The 21,313-nt window shown below is 36.8% G+C and overlaps 1 protein-coding gene across 2 annotated transcripts in view; it reads right to left on the reverse strand.

Annotated features, from left to right (window-relative positions):
• The window catches only part of ACSS3 (acyl-CoA synthetase short chain family member 3), a 79,486-nt gene that overhangs the window by 11,834 nt on the left and 46,339 nt on the right, over positions 1-21,313 (reverse strand). For both annotated transcript variants that reach the window (XM_051795720.1, XM_051795721.1), the window contains exons 9-11: positions 17,858-17,961; positions 6,165-6,260; positions 2,994-3,057 (exon numbers count right to left, since the gene is read on the reverse strand). In XM_051795720.1, coding sequence (XP_051651680.1) covers positions 2,994-3,057; positions 6,165-6,260; positions 17,858-17,961 — 264 coding nt within the window. The remainder of the gene's footprint in view (positions 1-2,993; positions 3,058-6,164; positions 6,261-17,857; positions 17,962-21,313) is intronic.

The following is a 21,313-nucleotide window of genomic DNA, read 5'->3' on the forward strand; positions in this document are numbered from 1 at the left end:
GGGAGCGGGGAAGCAGGGAGCAGGCAAACTCGTGGCAAGCCTGGGCCATGTCCAGGCTGTGCACTGTGTAATGTGAATACAATGAAACCACATAATAACAGTAAAGTCCATATAATAAAGTCCTGTCAATTGCTGTATGTCTTTCTCCATGCCTGGAACCTCTCCCATCCTGAATCTTGCTCCTTCACACTGACCTCCCATACAACACAGGCTAAAAGATGCCATCTACTAAATCCTGCCTGAACCCCACAATTTTTAAAATAGATATCTAGGCTTGACCTAGAAAATGTCAAAGTAAACCACCACAGTCCCAAGAATTTGTTCCAATGGTTTAATACCTTCACTGTTAAAATGGTGTTTTATTTCTCATCTGAATACATCTAGCTTGAGCTTCTGATCTCTTTATGGTAGATTAAATAGCCATCTCTCAGAGATGTTTCTGTCCTCTGGGTATTTCTTGGCCTTGACAAAGTTACTATTTTACTGATCTTGGGTGAACCACATACCAAAGGTTTTCATAGCACAAGCATTCCAGCACTATAATTCATATTTTCCCTAAAATCCAGTCACTTTCTCAATAGCCTTTTGAAATACGGACATAAGAATCAAACACAATGCATAAACAGATTTATTAACATCATATCCACAGACAGTAATGTTGGCTCCTTTTCAGCTTCCCTATTGAATAACAAGGAATCATATTACCTGCTTAGTTACAGTAGCAGCTACCTTTCATTCAAAGATCTTGTGTATTCAGAGGTTCATCCACTGTAACATAAAAAAGCCCTTTGAAAGGTACTGTTTCTAGGGTTCTTCATCTTATAAATCTAGCAAATTTTCACTTGGCATAGCTGCATAGCTGTGGGGCCATAATAGAGAAGGTAAAGTCTGGTTTTAGGAGTTTGACAGTAACTCCAAACAGGATCTTCTAATATAGCAACATCACTCCTAACAGGCAGTTAAAGACAGCAAGGACTCAGAAACATATGCACACATCTTCCAACATTAACTATCAGTATATATAATTAAAATTGTTTGGTAGATTTGCTAAAGATGGAGTTTATTCCACTTCTCTTTTGGTAGACAAGACTAAGCACCTATCCTAAGCAAACTGCTGTCACTGGAGAGGCATCAGCACACCTGGAAGACAATTTATTCTATCCTAGCTGAATATCTAAGACAGCTAGGATCACTTTTCTTACAAAAATACCTTTCTCTCTCTCCACTGATTACAAGCCTATGTTTTATTACGGCTTCAGACACTACAGGGGTGAGAACTTTGAAAGATAACTTTCCACTCCGACCTGAGTTACAGATACTTCCAACTACAGTCTATAAAAGGTTGGAGCAATTTCAATTATTTTTGCTCCATAATGGAATGCATGCACATACTTGACAATGTAATGAATGCACAATCTTACATGTGTAACAAGAAAACTACTTCTAACTATGAGTCTGCTGATTCAGGGAAGATCATGTGTGCCCTTAAAGCCATGCCTGTGTATCCTTGTTGACTTAGCCAAAGATGCTGAGATTTAGGCAGGGTATAGATTTCATCCTGAAAATACACAGTACAATAAGTTCATGTGATACTACTTCAGCCTCCACAGTGGTCTAGTTACATTAGATTAGTAGTGCAGCTGAGCAAAAAACCTCCATACCTCAGCAACTCCACCTCCTATGCCAGCCCACCCACACTGTTAGTGCTGCACATCTGCAGCACAGTCCAGTGCATGCAGTTCTTATGTCTCTCATCCCCAGCTCATGTGCCTGTTGACTCAATCCTCAGCTAACTTCGCTAACAATTCATCACAATCGGTACATCTGTCCCAATGTTTCAGCTTTTGACACATTTTCAGTTCACTGATGGTTAATGCTAATCTTTATATTTCCTTTCATTAATCTAAGCAAGCAGTGAAGACTCTGAACCATCACAACTCTCCAGAAATTTACCACAGAAGAAACAGATGAATGCATTGCCTTTTGTACTTGCATTTGCTGGCAGTTAAGAAGTGTTCAGAGCTGAAGTGTTTTCTGCGACTGAAAACAGAGGTGGTTACAGCTACCACACTCATCACAAAGCAGGTACCTGTCTGAGGAAAATGCCATTTGCCTAAAAGCTGTGAAACATCCAGAATACAGAGCTATCATGGGCTGTGGGGAGCAGCCTATCGATTGTTACAGGAATAAGGAAAAGTTCTGGCAACAGTTGAAAAGGCAGAAGGCAAGATAAATGTAACTGATGTTCACAGTGCTATCTAAACAGAGACCTTTTTATCTAAGAGAAGTGCCAAGAAAGGTGTACTTTCAAAAAGAATATTAAAGCTTATGGAAGTCATCTGACATGAGTCTGGTAAATGGTACTAAAAATCACCTACATGATGCACAGTGGGTTTTTCTTATTTCTTTTTTTTTTTGCTGTAGTCCTGTCCAATACACCACAGTGTATTTTGTCCAAGTACCACTACAAATTAACACTGTTTTGCGCAAAGCACACAGAGAGACATCTTTCTTTTTCTTACAGCGAACACAAAATACATGTTCTCCCTCTAAGAACATGCATCGATTGGGATTAGGAAATAGCGAAAGAAGAGGTAGCATCACAACTGTAAGCCAAAGCATGTCAGTCTGCACTGCTGTACTATTTCACTGAAGTGGAAGATAAAAGAATGAAGGGAGTGATTCAGTATCTTGCTCATACATCACAGCAGGAAGGTTTCATCCTATGTCAACAGGCTAGCAATTATGAAAATGGTAAACTCTGCTGTAGTCTAAGAAAAAAAGCCAGCAATCCACCCTCATTCACTCACACAGTTTCATCTGCAACTCCTCAATATCACAGGACAGTCTCGTATCCATATCAGAGACAAACACACTTTTCAATCCTCGTTACTTCAATCATTGTGCTTTATATATATATATAAACTTCAGTCAAAAGACAATCAAGCCAGGTAAGAAGTTTCCCTTAACTGTAAGATACTTATTTTTCTTACTTTACCACAATATTTCCCAAAGTCTTGGCCTTCACTGGTTCTTTATTTTCATCCAGAATCATCACTGTAAAAAAAGTAATATAGGAAGAAAACTCAAGTTTAGTAGTGTCGTTTTAGGTGGAGGAAAGTGTCTTTCTTTAGGGATATCAATTTATGTCACACTTCAGTGTGGTAATACACCAAACAACAAAAGGAATTAAGTAATTTGGGAGTGCCAAACTGGATAATCTTATGGCCTTATTAACATTCAGCCTTAAGCACAGAAAGCACAAATACTCACGCTTTGGCAGCAGAAATAGGGAAACAAAGTCTCAAAAGGAAAAAACAGAGAACTGAAATTTAAAAGCAACCTTCATACTGGAAAATCTAAACTTCCAAATAGCAAAAGACCATTAAGATACACAACAAATATAAAGAAAAACTATGTGGGTAACATGAGCAAGAAATAACAGATTACTGAAGGTTAACGCAGTTAATGTGAGAAATACTATTGGCAGTAAATAAGTACACCTGCTTTTCAAAGGCTCTCAGGAGTCTCAGAAAGATACTCCCCAGCTAACAAAGTTTATTGTAGTCTAGCAAAAAGCCATAAAGTATCTTGTGAACTACCCAAATCTGCAGAGCAGGGTAATGCTCAAGTACAGCACAGAATACAGACCTTCCAAGTGAAGCCTTTTCCCTGGATGACACTGGCCCACCACCTTCAGTGAAAGCATCATATCCTGATACTGAAATTTCTGAGGAAAAACACCTGAAATAGACTCTTCTGTGCAGTCATCTGGGAGATGAAGCTACTACAACCACCCATTCCATCTAAAGGTGTGGGCATAAGAAAAGAATGACAAATACCAACTTGGCCTCTGAAAAATGAAGTTAAATAAAGTGAAACAACTAAACCATAGAAGAACAGGAGGGAAGATTCTGACAGATTGGGCTCATAAGGATTTAAAAACATCCCTTTTGAAGCCTCCCCAAGTAAAGAAAGCAATGTTCCTCTGAATCTAAATTACTAAAAATAATCTTACACTCTATATTAAAAGGTCACAGAGGAAATGGGGAAAAGAAAATTACAGACTTCTGACTAAAACTCTGCTAAGGCTCGTATGAGTAATATCATATTCTATCTGTCCAAACAACGCCAACATTTATAATTTCTGGCTGAAGCTATTCCTTCAAAGAAGATGGTAATTTCTAAGTAACTGAAGAGAGCCTGCTGAAAGCAATGGCTCAGCACATAGACACAAGCAAGTACACAAGGCCAGTTTTACAAATCAGTATCTTGGTGTAACTGGGACAGGAAATCAAAAGGATGACTGGACACATAGAAGACATTTAGGAAAATCATCAGGAACAGCATAAGCAAAACCCATTCATAATCTGCAAACATGTTTTGTATTTATTTATTGTTAGGTGGTCTAAGAACATGGTAGATTTGTTCATGTTAGATTTGGAGAATTTAGGCTCAGAACTCACAATGAAAAGATCCAGTCATATGTAGTTTTCAATGTTTTCTCTCCTATTTTTATGATATTAGAGTAAAATATAATCGTTTTTTTGTAACTGATTCATCAAGGTACTAATCTCAGTCTTCAGTCTCCTCCTTGCAAGCTGCTTATTTCAATGTAGACAAATCTGGAGATCAGAGATACTATACTGTTCGCTCCTGAATTACTGAAGAACTGAATTATTTCTTCAAAATGTGGGACTTGTTTCAGTCTGAAAATGCAATGAAATTGTCTGGAGAGGATTCAAGTAGATCAAAGGAAAATCACAACAAAATCTCTGATTTAAGGCAACAGACCTAGAAATTAACATGGTATCCTGAATCACTTATAAACGTAATTTGTGCCACTGCACTTTTATATCATAACTCTTATTCTCTGTGTTCTTAAAAATCAGCAAAGAATCAGTTTACTTTTAGCAATATGTAATAGGAAAGAATTTGTCTGTGTTAAAAAAAAAGTAGATCTTGTAACTTTGTATTCATATTGCAGCATAAATACAACATGACTTATCAACCATTAAGAGCTGCATGTATAATCTAAAAATACAGAATCTATCACCTAAATGGTTTAAATATCCTCTCTAATTAATACAGTAACAGCAGGAAAATGCAGTAGTCAGTAAAGAGTAATTTCAAAAATCAGTATTTTACGAATGGCTGCATTACAGGACATATTTGGTCAAAGACTGAAAGAGGTAAAGTTATACCATAAATCTTTAGTCACTTTTAGTGCTCATTTTTTGTTTCTCTTATAAGGTATGCTAAAGACATTGTCTTCATTCTACTTCAAGAAATTCTTTAATTACACTAGTCCCAGTGCTCCAAAGTATGCATTGGAAATTTTTATATTCCTGCTACTCATATTTCTTTCTCATCCTGACTATCATCTGATAGCATGCATGATGCAACTACTTTCTTCCACTCTTTCCTATTTGTTACAACTCTGGACTAACTCATTGGCATTGTTTTAAAGTTGTTTTTAAGCTAATGCTTGTCCTCATGCCATAACTGTAAATGCCAAAACAAAGAGCTGCTGAAAATGTTCTATTTTCTTTAATGCTCACTACCAATTATATGTATTAGAAGAAAAAAAACAGTTTAGCTCCTGTTTTCTGCTTTCTGCCCAATTATGTGAGAACTTTTCCTGAAGATCATCTGATCTTTAATGTAATTACTTTTCAGACTTCAAGTAATTCTTGAAACTGTGTTAAAATCAGGGGTATTAAAATATTTTTGCACCCTCTGCATGCAAATACCTTCCAGACAATGAGTGCACATCCTTTTCACATTAGTCCAAAGCCTACCATTTTTCCCAGTTGGAAATAAAAATGCTCCACAAATACTGAAAGATAATGTGCTTAACAACTCTCTCAAATTGTGTTAAAGTGCAGAAGCATTGTGGAGAAGTGTAAACGAGTATTGTGTCACAGTATGTGCTACCCCTTTCATATCATAAAGGCAAGAGTAGCTGATCAGTTTTCTTGAACATAACTCTGAATTTTTTATTCACAATCACATTCCATGACACAAAAAAGTAGAATTTCCTGTTTCAGGAAGGAGGAAAATGTGTTAGAAAGACTGTAATTTGCTTTCGCTACAATTAAGGAGCACTTACTGAGGAATAGAAGCAATTTCCTTTTCTAGTAACATTTTTAGCATAGTATTACCATTATATCCTGGCACAGGTTTTCCTGCCTGTCCGGGTGGAGGTGTTGTAGAGTTTCCCAAACCAATACAGGAAGCAGTAATTGCAGAACCAGATTCTGTTAAGAGAACACAAATATCATCAGTTAAGGTTGTTCTTAGTTTCATTAGGAATTTATTGGTTCTACGTTTTTTGATGCTTAGCACATCAAAATAAAAAAATAAAATAAAATTCCTAGACAAGCAATGAAGATTTAGAATTCAGAGAATCACGGAATATCCTGAGATGGAAGGGACCCAAAGGGATCATAAAAGTCCAACTCCTTGCCCTGCACAGGAGAGCCCCAAGAATCACACCATGTGCCCAAGAGCATTGTCCAAACACCTGTTGAACTCTGTCAGGCTTGGTGACAGGGAGTGCCCAGTCATCCTCTGGGTGAAGAACCTTCTTCTAATATCCAACCTAATTCATCCTTGATACAGCTTCATGACAATCCCTTGGGTCCTATCACTGGTCACGATAGAGAAGAGATCAGTGCCTGCCCCTTCTCTTCCTCTCATGAGGAAGTTGTAGATTGCAATGAGGTCTCCCTTCAGTCTCCTCTTCTGCAGGCTGAACAGACCAAGTGACCTCAACTGCTCCTCATATGGTTCCCCTTCCAGACCCTTCACCATCTTTGTAGCCCTCTTCTGGATATAATTAGCTTAATATCTTTCTTATATTGTGGTGCCCAAAACTGAACACAATATTCAAGGTGAGGCCACACCAGTGCAGAGCAGAGCAGGACAATCCCCTCCCTCGACCAGCTGGCGATGCTTTGCCTGATGCCCCCTAGGACACGGTTGGCCCTCCTGGTTGCCAGGGCACTGCTGACTCATATTCAACTTGCCATCAACCAGGACCCCCAGGGCCCTTTCCACAGGGCTGTTCTCCAGCCTCTCGTTCCCCAGTCTGTTTGTACATCCGGGGTTGCCCTGTCTCAGGTGCAGAATCCAGCCCTTGTCTTTGTTACACTTCCTTGTCTCATATCTACTTAATCTGACAAGCTCTCTCTATTTATTCCAAGTAGCCTGACCCTGCTTCCATCCCTTACATATTTCCTGCTTACACTTGAGAAATTACTTTATTCATCCACACAGGTCACTTGCCCTCTTTGCCTGATTTCTTTCTCATTGGGATGCAGCATTCTTGAGCCTGGAAGAAGTGAGTCTTGAGTATCGATCAGCTCTCTTGGATCCCTCTTCCCTGTAGGACCTCTTCCCATGGGATTCTTCCAAGAAGATCCCTGAAGAGGCTAAAGTTAGCTCTCCTGAAGTCCATGTTACAATCTTACTTGCTGTCCTGCTTCCTCCTTGCCCACTACTGAATTCCACAATCTCACAGTCACTCCAGATGCAAGGCTGCCCTCAACCTCCACATCTCCAACAAGGCCTTTCCTGTTTGTTAGTATAAGGTCAAGGAGCACACCATTCCTTGTGAGATCCTCCACTACTTGGGTTGGAAATTGTCATCAATGCTTTCCAGTAAGGCCTACGTCTTCCTAATTATCCCCACAGTTAGGCAGTTAGAAATTTCTCCCTCATCACCTTCCTCTCTTTCTTAAGATACTTCATTTCACATAACATTTTTATACTACCAGAGTTGTTATCGCAGAAGAAGAATAAAAACTATCAAGTCATATAATAGAGTCTAAGACTGAAAAAAGACTGGCAGCTCTTCACTCTTTCCCTTTACGGAAAAATCTACAGAGATTACTTTTTGCCAAGGGTTACACAAAAATTCTGGTATCCACCTTTTCTTTTCTTTTTTTTCCCCAAATATGCCTTTTTGGTTTTTTGGTGTTTTGCCTTTATTTTAAAGAGACCGAACTGCTAGTGATTAATGACTCAAACATTTGACTACCTGCAGTGAGCACCCATGTGCTGTAAGAGACTAGACTACTGGTGCAAGGCACTACAGCAAATTATAGCAAAGAAGTGAGAGAAGCCACAGGGAGACAGCAGTGACTAAAGAATTTGAAGAACTGTAAATTCTTAAGGATTCTCCGATTCAGTTTTATCAACTGTCAGAAAGAAGTGTAAAATTAAATCCAGTTCACATATTATATGCAATTAGGTTAGATTAAAGACAGTCCACCATCCTAAACTATAAAAGGTTTTGCTGGCTAATAGTGAAACTTCAAGAACTCTTTCATGCATTGTTTGGTATTTCATTTCACTCCTTACTCCCGAGGAGTATTACAGATGCAGCAGAAAAAATCTTAGTGCTCATAATTATAATTATAATTTATTTTTCCTCCATCTGACTGCATTCTTAACTTATTCTTCTTGTGAATTAAACTGTCAGGTGCATAAAGAGTGACAAAATATGGTAAGTGAGTAGCAGGGGTCTATCTTAAAAAGCCCTCAAGAAGTACCAACTTTTAGGTGAGTTACACAAGTTGAATGATTCGCAATCAAGATTTTCCTAGTTACCTTACAAGGAGTTTCTCAACTGCTTAAAAGCTTAAGTGAAGTTAGGGTAAAGCTAGAATATGCAATAAATCAACTGGAAAGAATTTCAGTTAAGACTTTCTTGCTCAAATGTTATTTAGAGCAACTATCTCTTCTAAAGCATAACCTTGTCCATCAGGCTGCTTACAATTCAGTTTATATTCACATGGCAGCAGATCAGAACAACTTGTTACCTTGAGGTGGGATGGCTGCAAAATATGTTTGTTCATCCCACTAGCACTCTATAAAACAGAGTGTAAAACCTCTACAAGTTAACTGAAAGAGTCATGGAAAATCAACAGTGTTTTTTCATCTATTCTTCACATCCAAGTAAAATTAAATTTGACCTTTCTCACTTGGTTAAATTGTACATACAGACTTAAAAAAGCTCTTCTTAACTGCTTAACTTTATCTACTCAGAAATGGTCATGTAGAAACTTCACTCAGAAAACATGGAAAATGAAGCAATCCATTTTTTAAAAGGTGACTAAGGAAACTAGAAAGATCTATTAATTAAACAGACATTCAGAACAGATATATTTGTACAATAGGACCGGTACATTGCACAAAAATGTGGCTTTTTTTTTTGTTATGACTAGTTGCTGTTGAGTATTTCCACCTGAAGTTCCCCTTATTCTCTACATTCTTTATTGTATAAGAGCACCAAGTGTGCTCAATCAACAGGGCCATACACCACAGACACCACCGAAAAAGGTTACTGTGTGGAAAACAGCTAAAATGGACAATGATGTGACAGCCATATTAATTTTCAGTATCCATTATATGAAGAAGGATGATTTTGTATTTAAAATGCACAACTGAACACTGCATGGTTGACTTGAGCTAATTTAATTGTGTATCAGTGAAGATAACTCTAAAAAAAGGTGGTCTCATTATCCTTCTACACTTGCACATTCCCATCTTCCTTTTCCCCATATTTTTACAAAGAATTAGATTGAACTCATTCATTTTTTTTTAAAAATTATTATTAGTCTTTCTTTCAGCCAGGTTAATTTTTGCCTAAATCAATGCTCTGATTCTGCTTGTCATGCAGCTACATGCATGGTAGGACCGGCCTAAGAGCAGGGGTACAAAGGCAGTGTCAGAGATGAAGGAGGAATGCTCCACTCCCTCTTTCATTGGTGATTTGCCCTTACAGAAGCTTAGACCATTCACAAATCACACATCCAGATAGCCACCGCCAAGCTATTTATCTCAGCATGTTTCATTTAAAACAGGAATAGTATCACAAATATTTCCTTCCCCCAATCAATTTGTCCATTTAGACTAATTCATGGCTTAGGGTATCACTTTACATTTTAAATGTCAAATATAACACAGGTACACACTTAAGTGCTTTCATAAGACAGGCCATGTATCTGAAACAGAGCTTTAGCAACAAATAGCTTTCTGAAAGCTGATCTATGTAGTTACTCTATTTTAATTTTGTATTAGATCCTAACCTGCAGTGGTATCAAAGAATGCCTCCCACCTCAGCTGGGACACTAGTTCCAGTGTTTAAAAGGAAATACTGCAGTATATTCAGTGTTGCACTAATTAAAGCATATTCTTATTTAAATAATTGGGCAAGCCTTCCCATATTATAGCACTGAGAATGACAGCTTCAAGCCTGCTTGCACAATCTAGAAATTGTGATGTTAGTATTAACCTGACTGTGGAGCCATAGGTACATCAACAGCTGTGTACAGCTATCTGGAAACAGAGTATTTCCTTCATTTCTTGCAAATGTACAGATGCATGAGATAAAAGAAGATGACAAAATAAGCTAAAGGTATTTGAAAATCTGAAGACCATTTCTCAAAAAAAAAAATCCAATTTGTTTAAAAAGTAATATATTTTCTGAAAGTACCTGAATTTCTATGCTTATTCTTGGAATTGAAGAATAAGCATGAAGAGAAACCAGCAATTCTTTTCATATTTTCTAAATGCTTCAAAGCACTTGTAGTCATAATGTCTCTATTACCATGAAAACATATTACACTTGTGAAGGCCAAATACTTCTTGTATAACAGTTCTATTTCTGTATTTAATTCACTTATTTGAAAACAAAATCAACTCTTAAACCCATAAAAATTCACCCAAGGTTCCCTTTCACAATCTTATCCAGCCACAGAATGTATTCACAAACTGTGTTGTTTTTTGCTATCATACATATACACAAGGCCTGCGAGGATTTCAAAGCACATCCAAGTAATATCTCCACAATTAACATTCAAATCTAACTAGCTTAGCTAGAGGTTGGTGGGCCGTGACAAATATTAAAACCAAAGCAGGAAATAATTTGGTTATCAGAAACTGGCAAGCTAGTAATGAAGCACCAGAAGTTTATGCATTCATTCTGTAAGTGCACCAAGCTCCTTTGCCTCCAAACGGTATATTACAATGCACATTTTATAAGTTGTCTATAGCAAAATGACAGTCAAGATTAGAGGAGAATAGAAAGCTTTTTGGTCATATTTGGAAGATGTCAGATGGTATGTTTAAAGATTCATTAAGTCAGGCAATGCATTGAATTAGAATATATTTTCAGACTAAAAATTAATTTCAAATTGTTTTCCTCCTACTGTGACATCATAGCTCACACATGATGAAATTCTAAGAGACAAATGGAAAATATAATAATTACACATCTCAGTGCTAAATGTTTACTGTTTAATCATTTTGGGGAACCTTAATATATGTATGCATAGCAATACTGCCAAGATGGAAAATACAGGTAAAATTGCTGTGCAACTCAAATATCTTTATTAGGTCTTTATCAGGGTCTAACATTTTAGAAGCACATTCTTTCTACCTTCACTGAGCAGCCCTCAATCCCGCAAAGGATCACTCCATCCATGTAGCTTACTATTCTTAAATCATCAGGCAAATCATCTACTTTAACCTATTGAGTACTTTATTCTCTGAACAACATAAAAAAGCAGATCCCATGTGACAAGAGATCAGCAACCTGTAACATCTTCACACTCATACAAACTAGAGGTGCTGTCACAGTTCATCTTCAGGCAGATGAGACTCCACTATTCTATTTTAACATACCCATTCCTAAATGTGTCCTGTCTCCTTCTTCATTTCCCTATTCAGTGTACACTAAACATTGTTCATGGCTCAACTCCATAACTTAAGACTGCTTTAAAGTTCCTTTATTTTCAATGATCTAAACCACAGCAATGAAATTTTAAAAAGGAGGAAAACATAATACTTCATCCATATTAATGTACATCCCTGGTTGCATGTGGAAAGTCAATCAGAGAAGATTAAGATTAATAAGCACTAAGAAACTCAAGTCAAATGGGAACAGAAAAGCTTAATACATACTTTCCATCAGTTCTGTTAGAAAATGTCAGTGCAAATAAGAAAGAGTAGCAATGGCACAGCTGATTATGAATTTGTATCAACAAAGAGCAGTAGCTCACCAGTGGTAAAAAAAAACAGAGTATAAGAGAGGAAAAAAGAACCTTCCCAGAAATTTAAAGCACAGAGGTACATGCTATTTTTTTTCTTTTTTTACAAGAAGGACCTAGTACATTTATTGACTTAACCATGCTCAAACTGCAATAAATACCATAAGTAAAGATAAGAAGATATACCTTTTTTTTTTTTAAGCCACAACACCTTTGTTATGCACATTTCCCACAATATGTGGGACAACTCAAAGTCATGTGAAATGCACATGTGAAATTACCCTCAAATGAGAAACACTCTGGGAGGAGAAAACATACTTTGTGAAATGGGCAAGACTGTGAACAACACCAAATACCACAATGAACCTATGAAGCTGTAATGATTCATTCAAACCAAAAATACCTTAGAGAATATGTATATAATCCAGACATACCTTCTTTGATGTCCAACACACACATAAGCAGAACATAGTGGTAAACAAGACATTTTTGTCATAAAATTTCTCAGCTAAGTGGATACAGCCTAAACTACTGAAGGAGAATCCTCTTCACTTGGATTCCTCAGAGAAAACTCATGAAAAATCAAGACTGTGAGATGAGCACAGATGACTGTAATACTAAAATGTTACAGGGGGAAACACAATCAGGGAAGCAACATGACCCATTTTACTAAGCATAAATTACTTGGCTCATTAGAAAACAAGTGTCAAATACTAATTCAAATCCATTTCACTCCTTTAGGTTAGGTTAAATCATTGTAAGATAAAAATTGCAAAAACTATGAATGCTACAATCTCAGGAGAGAAGCAAATCATCAGGATGAGTTAGGAAGAGTTCTTTGATTTTGACAACGGTTGACCAGACAGAACAGAAAAAAATACAAGTTCTGTTCCTTTTCCTTTCTCTGAAGTTAATGGTAAAGACAACTGCACAAAATGAGACAGCCACACAGAACTGAAAGGTCAATCTCTGCCTTGGCAATGCCCATGCCCCCCCCAAAAAACTTTTTCCTCTCTCTCCTTCAGTAAGGGCAACCAAAAACCTATTTGAACTAGGTGTCCTAAGATGACATTGAAGGAATGATGAGCTACTGTTACTAGTGATATGCAGTTCACATCTGATTACTAAACAAACCAAAATGGCTGAAACAATCTTTATTTTCATACTCTTAAAGGACAGAATTCAAGTCTCCAGGTGGAGATATGATGAACTCTTATTAGTTCAGTTATCCAGAAGATAATGCTCAGAGGACTCGCTAATTCAGGGTTCCAGGGCTGCAGAAGTTTCTGAAGGGTAATTCCAACTTCTGTAGAACTGTTTTGCAGAACATCAGCTTCCACTAAAAAACATGATTCCAATCTTGACAGGATACACTCATCTTTAAAAAGCATGAACTGCATCTATACTGAGGTACCTGATAACTTAAACCAGTAACCTGGACTTGGGAAGAAATTTGCTTCATCTCTTTCATCTCAGTTCCATATTCCTGATCCCCATAAATCCAGAACTGAATTTCTGTCATTCCAAAAAAATTTTCCAAGAATTGACTCTTTGTTGCAAATTAAACAGCCATCCTTTCTTTAGTTTACCTTTTCTGTTGCCTTTGGGTCTGAAAATTTCACAATATTAAAAAATGCACTAGACTTATCTGCACAGTTTTGAATGGGGCAAAGAAGGAGATGACTGAAGAACAAAATTTGGAATCCAATTGTTACTTGTGGGGAGATGGAGGTCTAGTCTAATAAGGTAATTCACCTAAAGAACAGTTCTGTAGTATAAACCTGGAAAGATAAGCTAACAGAATTCAGTTGCAAAACCCATCTTTCTGCATACTCACATGAAGGAGATTCTGCACAATGCTGCCAAGACTGCACAGTGGAATCTGAAGAATGCTGCTTGGAGACCACATTAGTAAACTCTTCCTCATACATGATTGCAGTAGGAAGTAGTTCGTTGAAATATATTACAGTGAGCACATTTAACCATGATTCATATTTTTTACACTGAATTCAACGATAGAGTTGTTTTGTTTGTATAGTCCTAATAAAAGATCTGTATAACTATTACTCCTATGTTTAATTACTTAATAAACGTATGTCCTAATAAAAATATTAAAAAGATAGGATTTGCATGTTTTAGAGGTAAGACACAGAGAAAGAAAAAGAAAACGTTAAAAGTGATAGAATACATTATTAATTGTACTACAGAACTTGGGGAATTCCTACCAGTAAATTTAATCACACTATGTCTCAGAATATCCAAGACTGCAGTACAATGAGCACATAATATAAGGGGTTTTTTTCAGCAGCCATAATGCATCAAGCATTATGTGATCTTAGTCCTAGTGCCTGCTGCAGACACCCATTCCTTACTGGATAAGGCAGCCTATTTCCACGAAAATAGAAAACGTGCACAATCTTTTCACAGTTCTGCCTGCTGATACTCAGGGCAACAGTGGATAACTCCAATTCGAACCTACTACACTTGCACACTCTGTAACTTTGATTTCCATAGTACACAACAAAAAGTTCTATTGAAACATGTCTCCTGACAGAGACTTTATGCAACTCAAATTTTATCATTGAATTTTCAGCTTCAGTTCTGTTTCATCTTAATTTTCCTACACATCCCCAAAGAGTCTGAAAAATGTTTTTATTTAAAAATATAAAAAAAATCTTTACATCCTATACTTATTATGAAGAAATTGAAATCTAACGACATTTTTTTCAAAATGTCAAAAGTGATGTAGCAGTTTAATTTTATTTCTTTTTAGTACAAAATGCTGAATAGCTAACATGAAAGCAGCTGATGATGTTAAACACAAACTTTCAGAGCTTTTATGTTTCTGACAGCTTGTCACAACCTCCTGGCTGTTACCCCTTTTTTGTTCTAGAATTCAAAGCTAGCTCCAAAACCAAGGTAAACCAAACTCACACTTCTTTGTGTATTGAGGCTTTTCCCTCAGGATAAGGGATGCGACATAGCAGGTACAACCCAAACACTGTTTAGGCTACTTCAAACAGATTTGGCAAGGTGCCCTGTAATTTATTACCTCAACACTGAAACAGAGCTACTCTATCATTTCCTTAAAACATAACTGCACAGAGAAAATAAGGTCCAAAGTGCATTCCTGTTCCCTTTCAGACAAAGTATCACAAAACGTGTAAATATGACAAGAAAATTTATCTCTGAGCAAAGAAAAAAGCCGTTTTCTGAAACTGAATTTAAGGCCTCCTGGATAGCTTGGAGCAAGATACTTGTCCTTCTCAATTTAATGTCTGCAAGACTGGAATAACTGTACTTATTTCATAGGGGTGTTAAAAGAATTAATTGCTTGTGTTTGCACAACTACTTTGAGGATGAAAATTGCTATTTAAGAGCTAAGTGTCAATTCATATAAATAAGCAGAAACTAAACACGTGCACAAACCCAAAACAAGACTATCCTCTCTCCATGTACAGCTGAGCACAGGATCTGAAAATACCATTCTTTCATCCATTACCACATCTCCAAAGAAAACAAGTTCTTAGTAGTCCTTACTGCCTCAAATCCTATTTGCCACTCATTGATCCTGTGACTTTATTTCCCAGCTTGTAAGATGTGCTTACTATACTCGTAATACAAATATGAATATTTAAAATTCGGGTTATTGGTGAAGGTGGACTGACACAAATGACACAAAGCCTGACATGACCAGGCAGGGGGGTTTAACTAAACAACCTCAGGAGATCCTCATCAACCTCATTGACTCTGCAATTCTTTCTTCCTTCTTTCTTCTTATCCCTTGAAATTCAGTTCTCTGATAAGAACTCTGACTTAGTAAATTTTTTCCTGCTGAAGGCCTTGCCAGCTCACATTCCTACAGAAATCACTTGGGTCTTCCTTCTAATCAAATTATTAAATGCTCTCAGACAATGTATTTGAAATGGCCTTAGCTCATTAAGTCCTGCTACAATTTAATTTAAGAGCATGCCATGAATATTAAAATCAAGAAACACACTGCTCTGAGCTGGGCTCTTGTTCTTTTTTTGAAAAATCTCTCAAACACAGTTTTACCTCAACATACTATGAGTTCAATTACATCCACATGCTTGTTTTAGGAACTCTCATTGATATTTTTGATACTTGAGATACTCTGAGATTAGCTCAGTTTGTCAGAGCATGGTGCTAATAACAACAAGGTTGTGGGTCTGATCACAGTATGGGCCATTCACTTAAGAATTGGACTCACTGATCCTTGTGGGTCTCTTTCAACTCAGAATATTCTGTGAAGGTCTGTGAAGGTTCTATGTCTGAACGAATGCGGTAACATGGAACTCTTGCACTAAATATTATGCACTAAATGCCAAAGCTATAGGCAATTTTATATATATCTATGTATCTGCCAGCCCCCGTGCCACGTGCGGCGGAGGTCCGGGGACCCCGGCCCCCAGGCGTGACCACGGTTGGCCCCCGCCCTAGCCCCGGCGGGTGAAAGGACAGAAAGAGGGGGAGCCTGGCCATGATGATGATGATGATGTATCTGCATAAACATAGACAGATAATATCACATACAGTAATATTGCTTATTGACAGTTCAGTAGTTAGTCAAAGACATTATTTGATCTTTTAATCTTTTTCAGAATATTGTTCATTTTGCATCACTCAGGCCTGCTTTTGCCTAAAGACATTAGGATCATAGAGAACTGAGCAAAATATAAATCTCATCTCTCGAATTAATCAGTTAATTAGCAGATTAAATCAAGATTACATAAAAAATGGCACTATCTTCCAGTACTTTTTCAGTATTTATCTAAGATTGGGGCGGGGAATGTCCCAGTCTTACGGACATTTAGGGCTATTTAAGGACATTAGGCATTTTAAGCCTCCTCAACTGTTTTAATTACATAATAGATAGAGGAACTAAATAGTTTCCCACTTTTATTCTAATCTTATATATCTGCTATCTGACCCATCATGGCAGAACCTCAGAAGGTTTTTCTTCAGAGACAGAGAGAGAGACAGAGAAACCACAGACTCAAAATGATCCACTGAAAATACAACAGGTATTCTTGGAAGGGAGCAAAGGAGGGAAGAAAGGAGGAAGTTGCTGTAATACATTTCCTTAGTTCAAATAGCCATAATGTGTGTAAGAAGCAAAATCCTAATCTTTTCTCGTAACAGTAAAATTTAAAAATACATGAATCCATAGTTATAAAGAGATACATTTGATCAAGCCTTAATCCAGAATTCAACTGGGATTTTTGCAAAGTTACACATAGATTGGTACTCTGATTCCTTCATTGCAGTCTAAGTACCTAATCCTCCTCCAGTGAAATAAACAGAAGGCACTCCAAAGTAATCACTAGAAGTTGAATGACATCCATGCAGTACAATATTAAAGACCAAAGAGTCTACTCTGCTGCAGATTGTTTGTTTTTAATTACACAAAATTTATGTGGAAAAAACTTAAGCTAATCCTTAAATAGCAAATTTTCTGTCAAAACAGTCACAGATGCAAACAATATAAAATCCACCCAGAAAAAATACGGATGCAACCCTTTTTTTAAACACAGATATCACAAAATACCTTTTTTCCTATATAGCTTTTAAAAATGCTGTGTTCTAAATGTATCCTGAAGTCACTTCTCAGACCACTTCCAAAAAATATTCCTCCCGCTTGAATTTTTATTTTCATGCTTGATCCTGCCTATTTAAATATTCATGGAAAGAAATAACAGTTCTACCTGCAGAGTCAGAAAACAAGTCTGAAAATCTCTCCTCACTGTATTTTATTAACAGTATTTTAAAACACTCACCAGTTTGCCACCAGTGGTCCAAGACAGGTACCTTGAAAACTTCTTTTGACCATTTTAGCGTGTCCACATCACAGTGCTCACCAGCTACAAATAATGTTCTGAACCTTTAAATAAAAATAAATAAAGTATATATCTTGATCTGGATGTGCAAAGAAAAACAAGATAACAGATAAAATAAATGCCTCTAGTCACCGTTCCAGATAAAGGGAAAAGATGAAGGGGGGCTCTTAGTCTTGGTATGCTCCTTCCTTCTAAGTAACAATTAGAATACTTGTAGTATTAAGTCAGAAGATCTTGAAAAATATTACCATATTGAACTTGAACATGTAGATGAAAGAATTCAACTTAATTTCAGAACAAGATTTTGGCCAACCCTCCTTTCTGACACTCCAAGAGGGCTTGGAGTGGTTTCTTACTTGGAATCGAAGGCAGGAGCTCAAATGCATAAGCAGCTATCACATCAAATAAGCAAATTTTTTGTACTCATAAATACTCAACATCATTTTGGTAAACTGCTTTCCGAGCACACTGGAAGATACTGATTGTAATGAGTGTGACCCTAATCAATATCTTGCACCTGAACGCTTTTAATTGTAAAGCACAAGCCATTGCTGATGGTCAATAGCTATTATAGTCAATAGCTAACTAGAATTCTAACACAAATAAAAGTTTATGGTAGAAAAAAAACCAAAACATTGTTTAAGTAATAACCATAAATATGTATTTTATGAGACTTTTTTAAGACTCATGTTCATATGGAGGGTACTTCCATCAAGCAGCATATGTAAATTCTGCTCGATTTACTTTATATGGAAAATTCCATCCTTAGGCATGTTAAAAACAACATTCCAGCTATGATTTAAAAATTAAATTAATGAATGCATTAACTTCATAAAGCAATGAAAAATTCTGTTAAGTGTCCTTGTTTTAAAACAGGGCTATTAAAACAGCAGAAACTTGATGAAAAAGTTAAGATACCTTCTTATCCCCTGAGCCAAAAGCAGAATACCTCTTTTCTGAACTACCAGCTCTAATAATCACATTTAACAATCTGCAGGTCAAGATCAACTCTGTGTTGTGAAAAGAAGAAAAATTAGCTCTTCGGCAAATTTACAGCACAAAACCATCAAAAAGAGTATCAGAGCAAAGTGCCACAAGCCTAACAAAGCACAAGAACTATGGAATTATTTTCTCTATCAAACAGTATAGCAAAATAAGGAATGGCAATGGTTGTAAAATGTCCAACTGAACAATTTTTTTAATAGTTCACTTAAACCTTCAAAGCACGTCACTGCTTCTAAAAGCATTGCAATGCAATGCAGTTAATTGCAGTTAATTGAGAAGAAAGGTCTTTAAACCTCTCTGTTAAATAAACATGTCCTCAGTTGTTCTGAAAATCTACATTTCTAACATGAAATTCAGCACACAGGCTTTTAGGCCCTGTCCAAGAGCGCAGTAAAGGACAGATCAATGTCCCTAACGATCCTGGTGCAATCTAAATTGTTCAATACAGCATGTACATTTTGGGGTCAGTCTAAGCACAAAAGAAACCACACCTCCAAACCATTTCCCAAAAGCAGGAATATTCACATGAGTAATAATCTGAGCTTCACTCTTCCAAATCAAAAGATCATGGAAGTTTTGGGTTTTTCCAATTCTGGATTGCACATACTAGGTTAAGGTACGTTTTCTGGCAAAAAAACCCTCTATCTGCATCATATTAAACAAGATTTTTTTTCCTAAAAAGACAACACTTCTTAACATACATTGGAAATAAAAAACTCTTACTAAATTTTAATGCACCTGGAGTCTACAGACATATATATATATATATATTTAAGCACGTAAAATATAAAACCAGTATTTTTAGATCCTTCTGATTTTTCTCGATTGATGGGTTTGTTCATTTCCCTCCCTGAATAGATTTTACCTGGGCCACAAGTATCCAAGCACTGGAGGTTTGGGTGACAGAGTCAAGAGGGACACAGAACACAACTGCAGCTTAGCTCCTTCTCACAGTGTGGGTGAGGGAGAGCCCCACAAAGGCTCTTCATGAGCACAGCTCAGGACTCCAACAGGAACAGCCACACATGATCTACAGCAGCACAGAGTAGGGGGCAGCAGGCAGAACTGCATAATGCACTTCAATTGTCCCAAATTCTGTGCCTTAATCACGTATCCTCTAGCAGCATGTGTGAAACATCAATTATATGACAAAATATTTCCTTCTTACAGTTTTGAATTTTCTACTTTAATTTCACATCCTCTTGTTTGTGTGTTATGAGACAGATAATGGGAATTTCTTATCTACTTTATATTCATTATTTCTGCACAGTTTTCATGCAGTCTCATATTTCTTTCAAAAGCAAGTGCATTAATATCTAGTATCAGATGAACAAGCTAGAATCTCTAAATTCTCATGATATAAAATGGCAGACCATTTCTCAACAGATGAAAAGTAAAGAAAGCAAAGTAGACTATGGGACACAAATGGCAAATTGTAACTTCTACGTTAATCTAATCTGCTGATTTGTTGCCCCCATTCCATGCAAAACCATCAGTTGCTAATCACTTGGAAATCAGAGTGAACCAGTTCATAACTATTACATCAATTACAGGGCAAAGTGTGATTCTAAATATGGGAAGAGTTAATGGTTTGGTGTTATGAAGCTACCTCAAAAGACGAGAATGGATTCAAAGAGCTGAACAGAACATGCTCAGGTAGATGAGGCTCATGGAATTTGGATGTTACTTGTTTTTCAAACACAACAGGAAGCAGCCTGCTCAGCAGCGCTGGATGTTATCAAAAGCTGTGTCTTTAGATCCCCTACAAATATGTGGTTGAACAGGGCCTTTGTCCTACACTATTATAAATTAAACATCTCTTTTACTGCTAAGCATGAGTTGTGTTTAAGACACATTTTGTGTCAAAAGCAAAAAAATTTCAAGATTTGATTGCAATAACCACAAGGAATTTAAAGCATACACACTAGAACCTTTAGAAACCTTACCTATAGTTTTGTGCAGAGGCCAGTGATGCCAGAAACATCAGTTCTTAACAGAAATTTTTTTAACTTATGTCATTTCAAAAGTCATTTCAAACACAAGTCTGTTTATAACTCAATTTACTCCTGTAAATCAAGTACTCCCTCGTATACTGGAAGCTGGCATTGCCTACCAACTCTTTTCCTTAACAGTAACAAACTCTCTTTTTTAACACTTTTTTTTTTTAAGTGATACTGACCTTTATTATTTTTTTAACACAATTTCTCAGGAATGAAATGTACCATGGTGGAAATCTCTTTCTGGACTGCATTCTTGGATGTGGAGGCTCTAAAGTAAGGATTCACTTTAGCCCAGGTAGCAGAAAGATACCTCATTTCTAAGATTCTTCACCAGAAAGAAGAAAGCATTATAGATCAAGTAAATGAACTAAAAGTAAGACTGATTTCAAAG

The sequence above is a fragment of the Manacus candei genome, unplaced genomic scaffold, assembly GCF_025592945.1.
Source record: "Manacus candei isolate 608988 ecotype Guabito, Panama unplaced genomic scaffold, ASM2559294v1 h1tg000043l, whole genome shotgun sequence".
NCBI lineage: Eukaryota > Metazoa > Chordata > Aves > Passeriformes > Pipridae > Manacus > Manacus candei.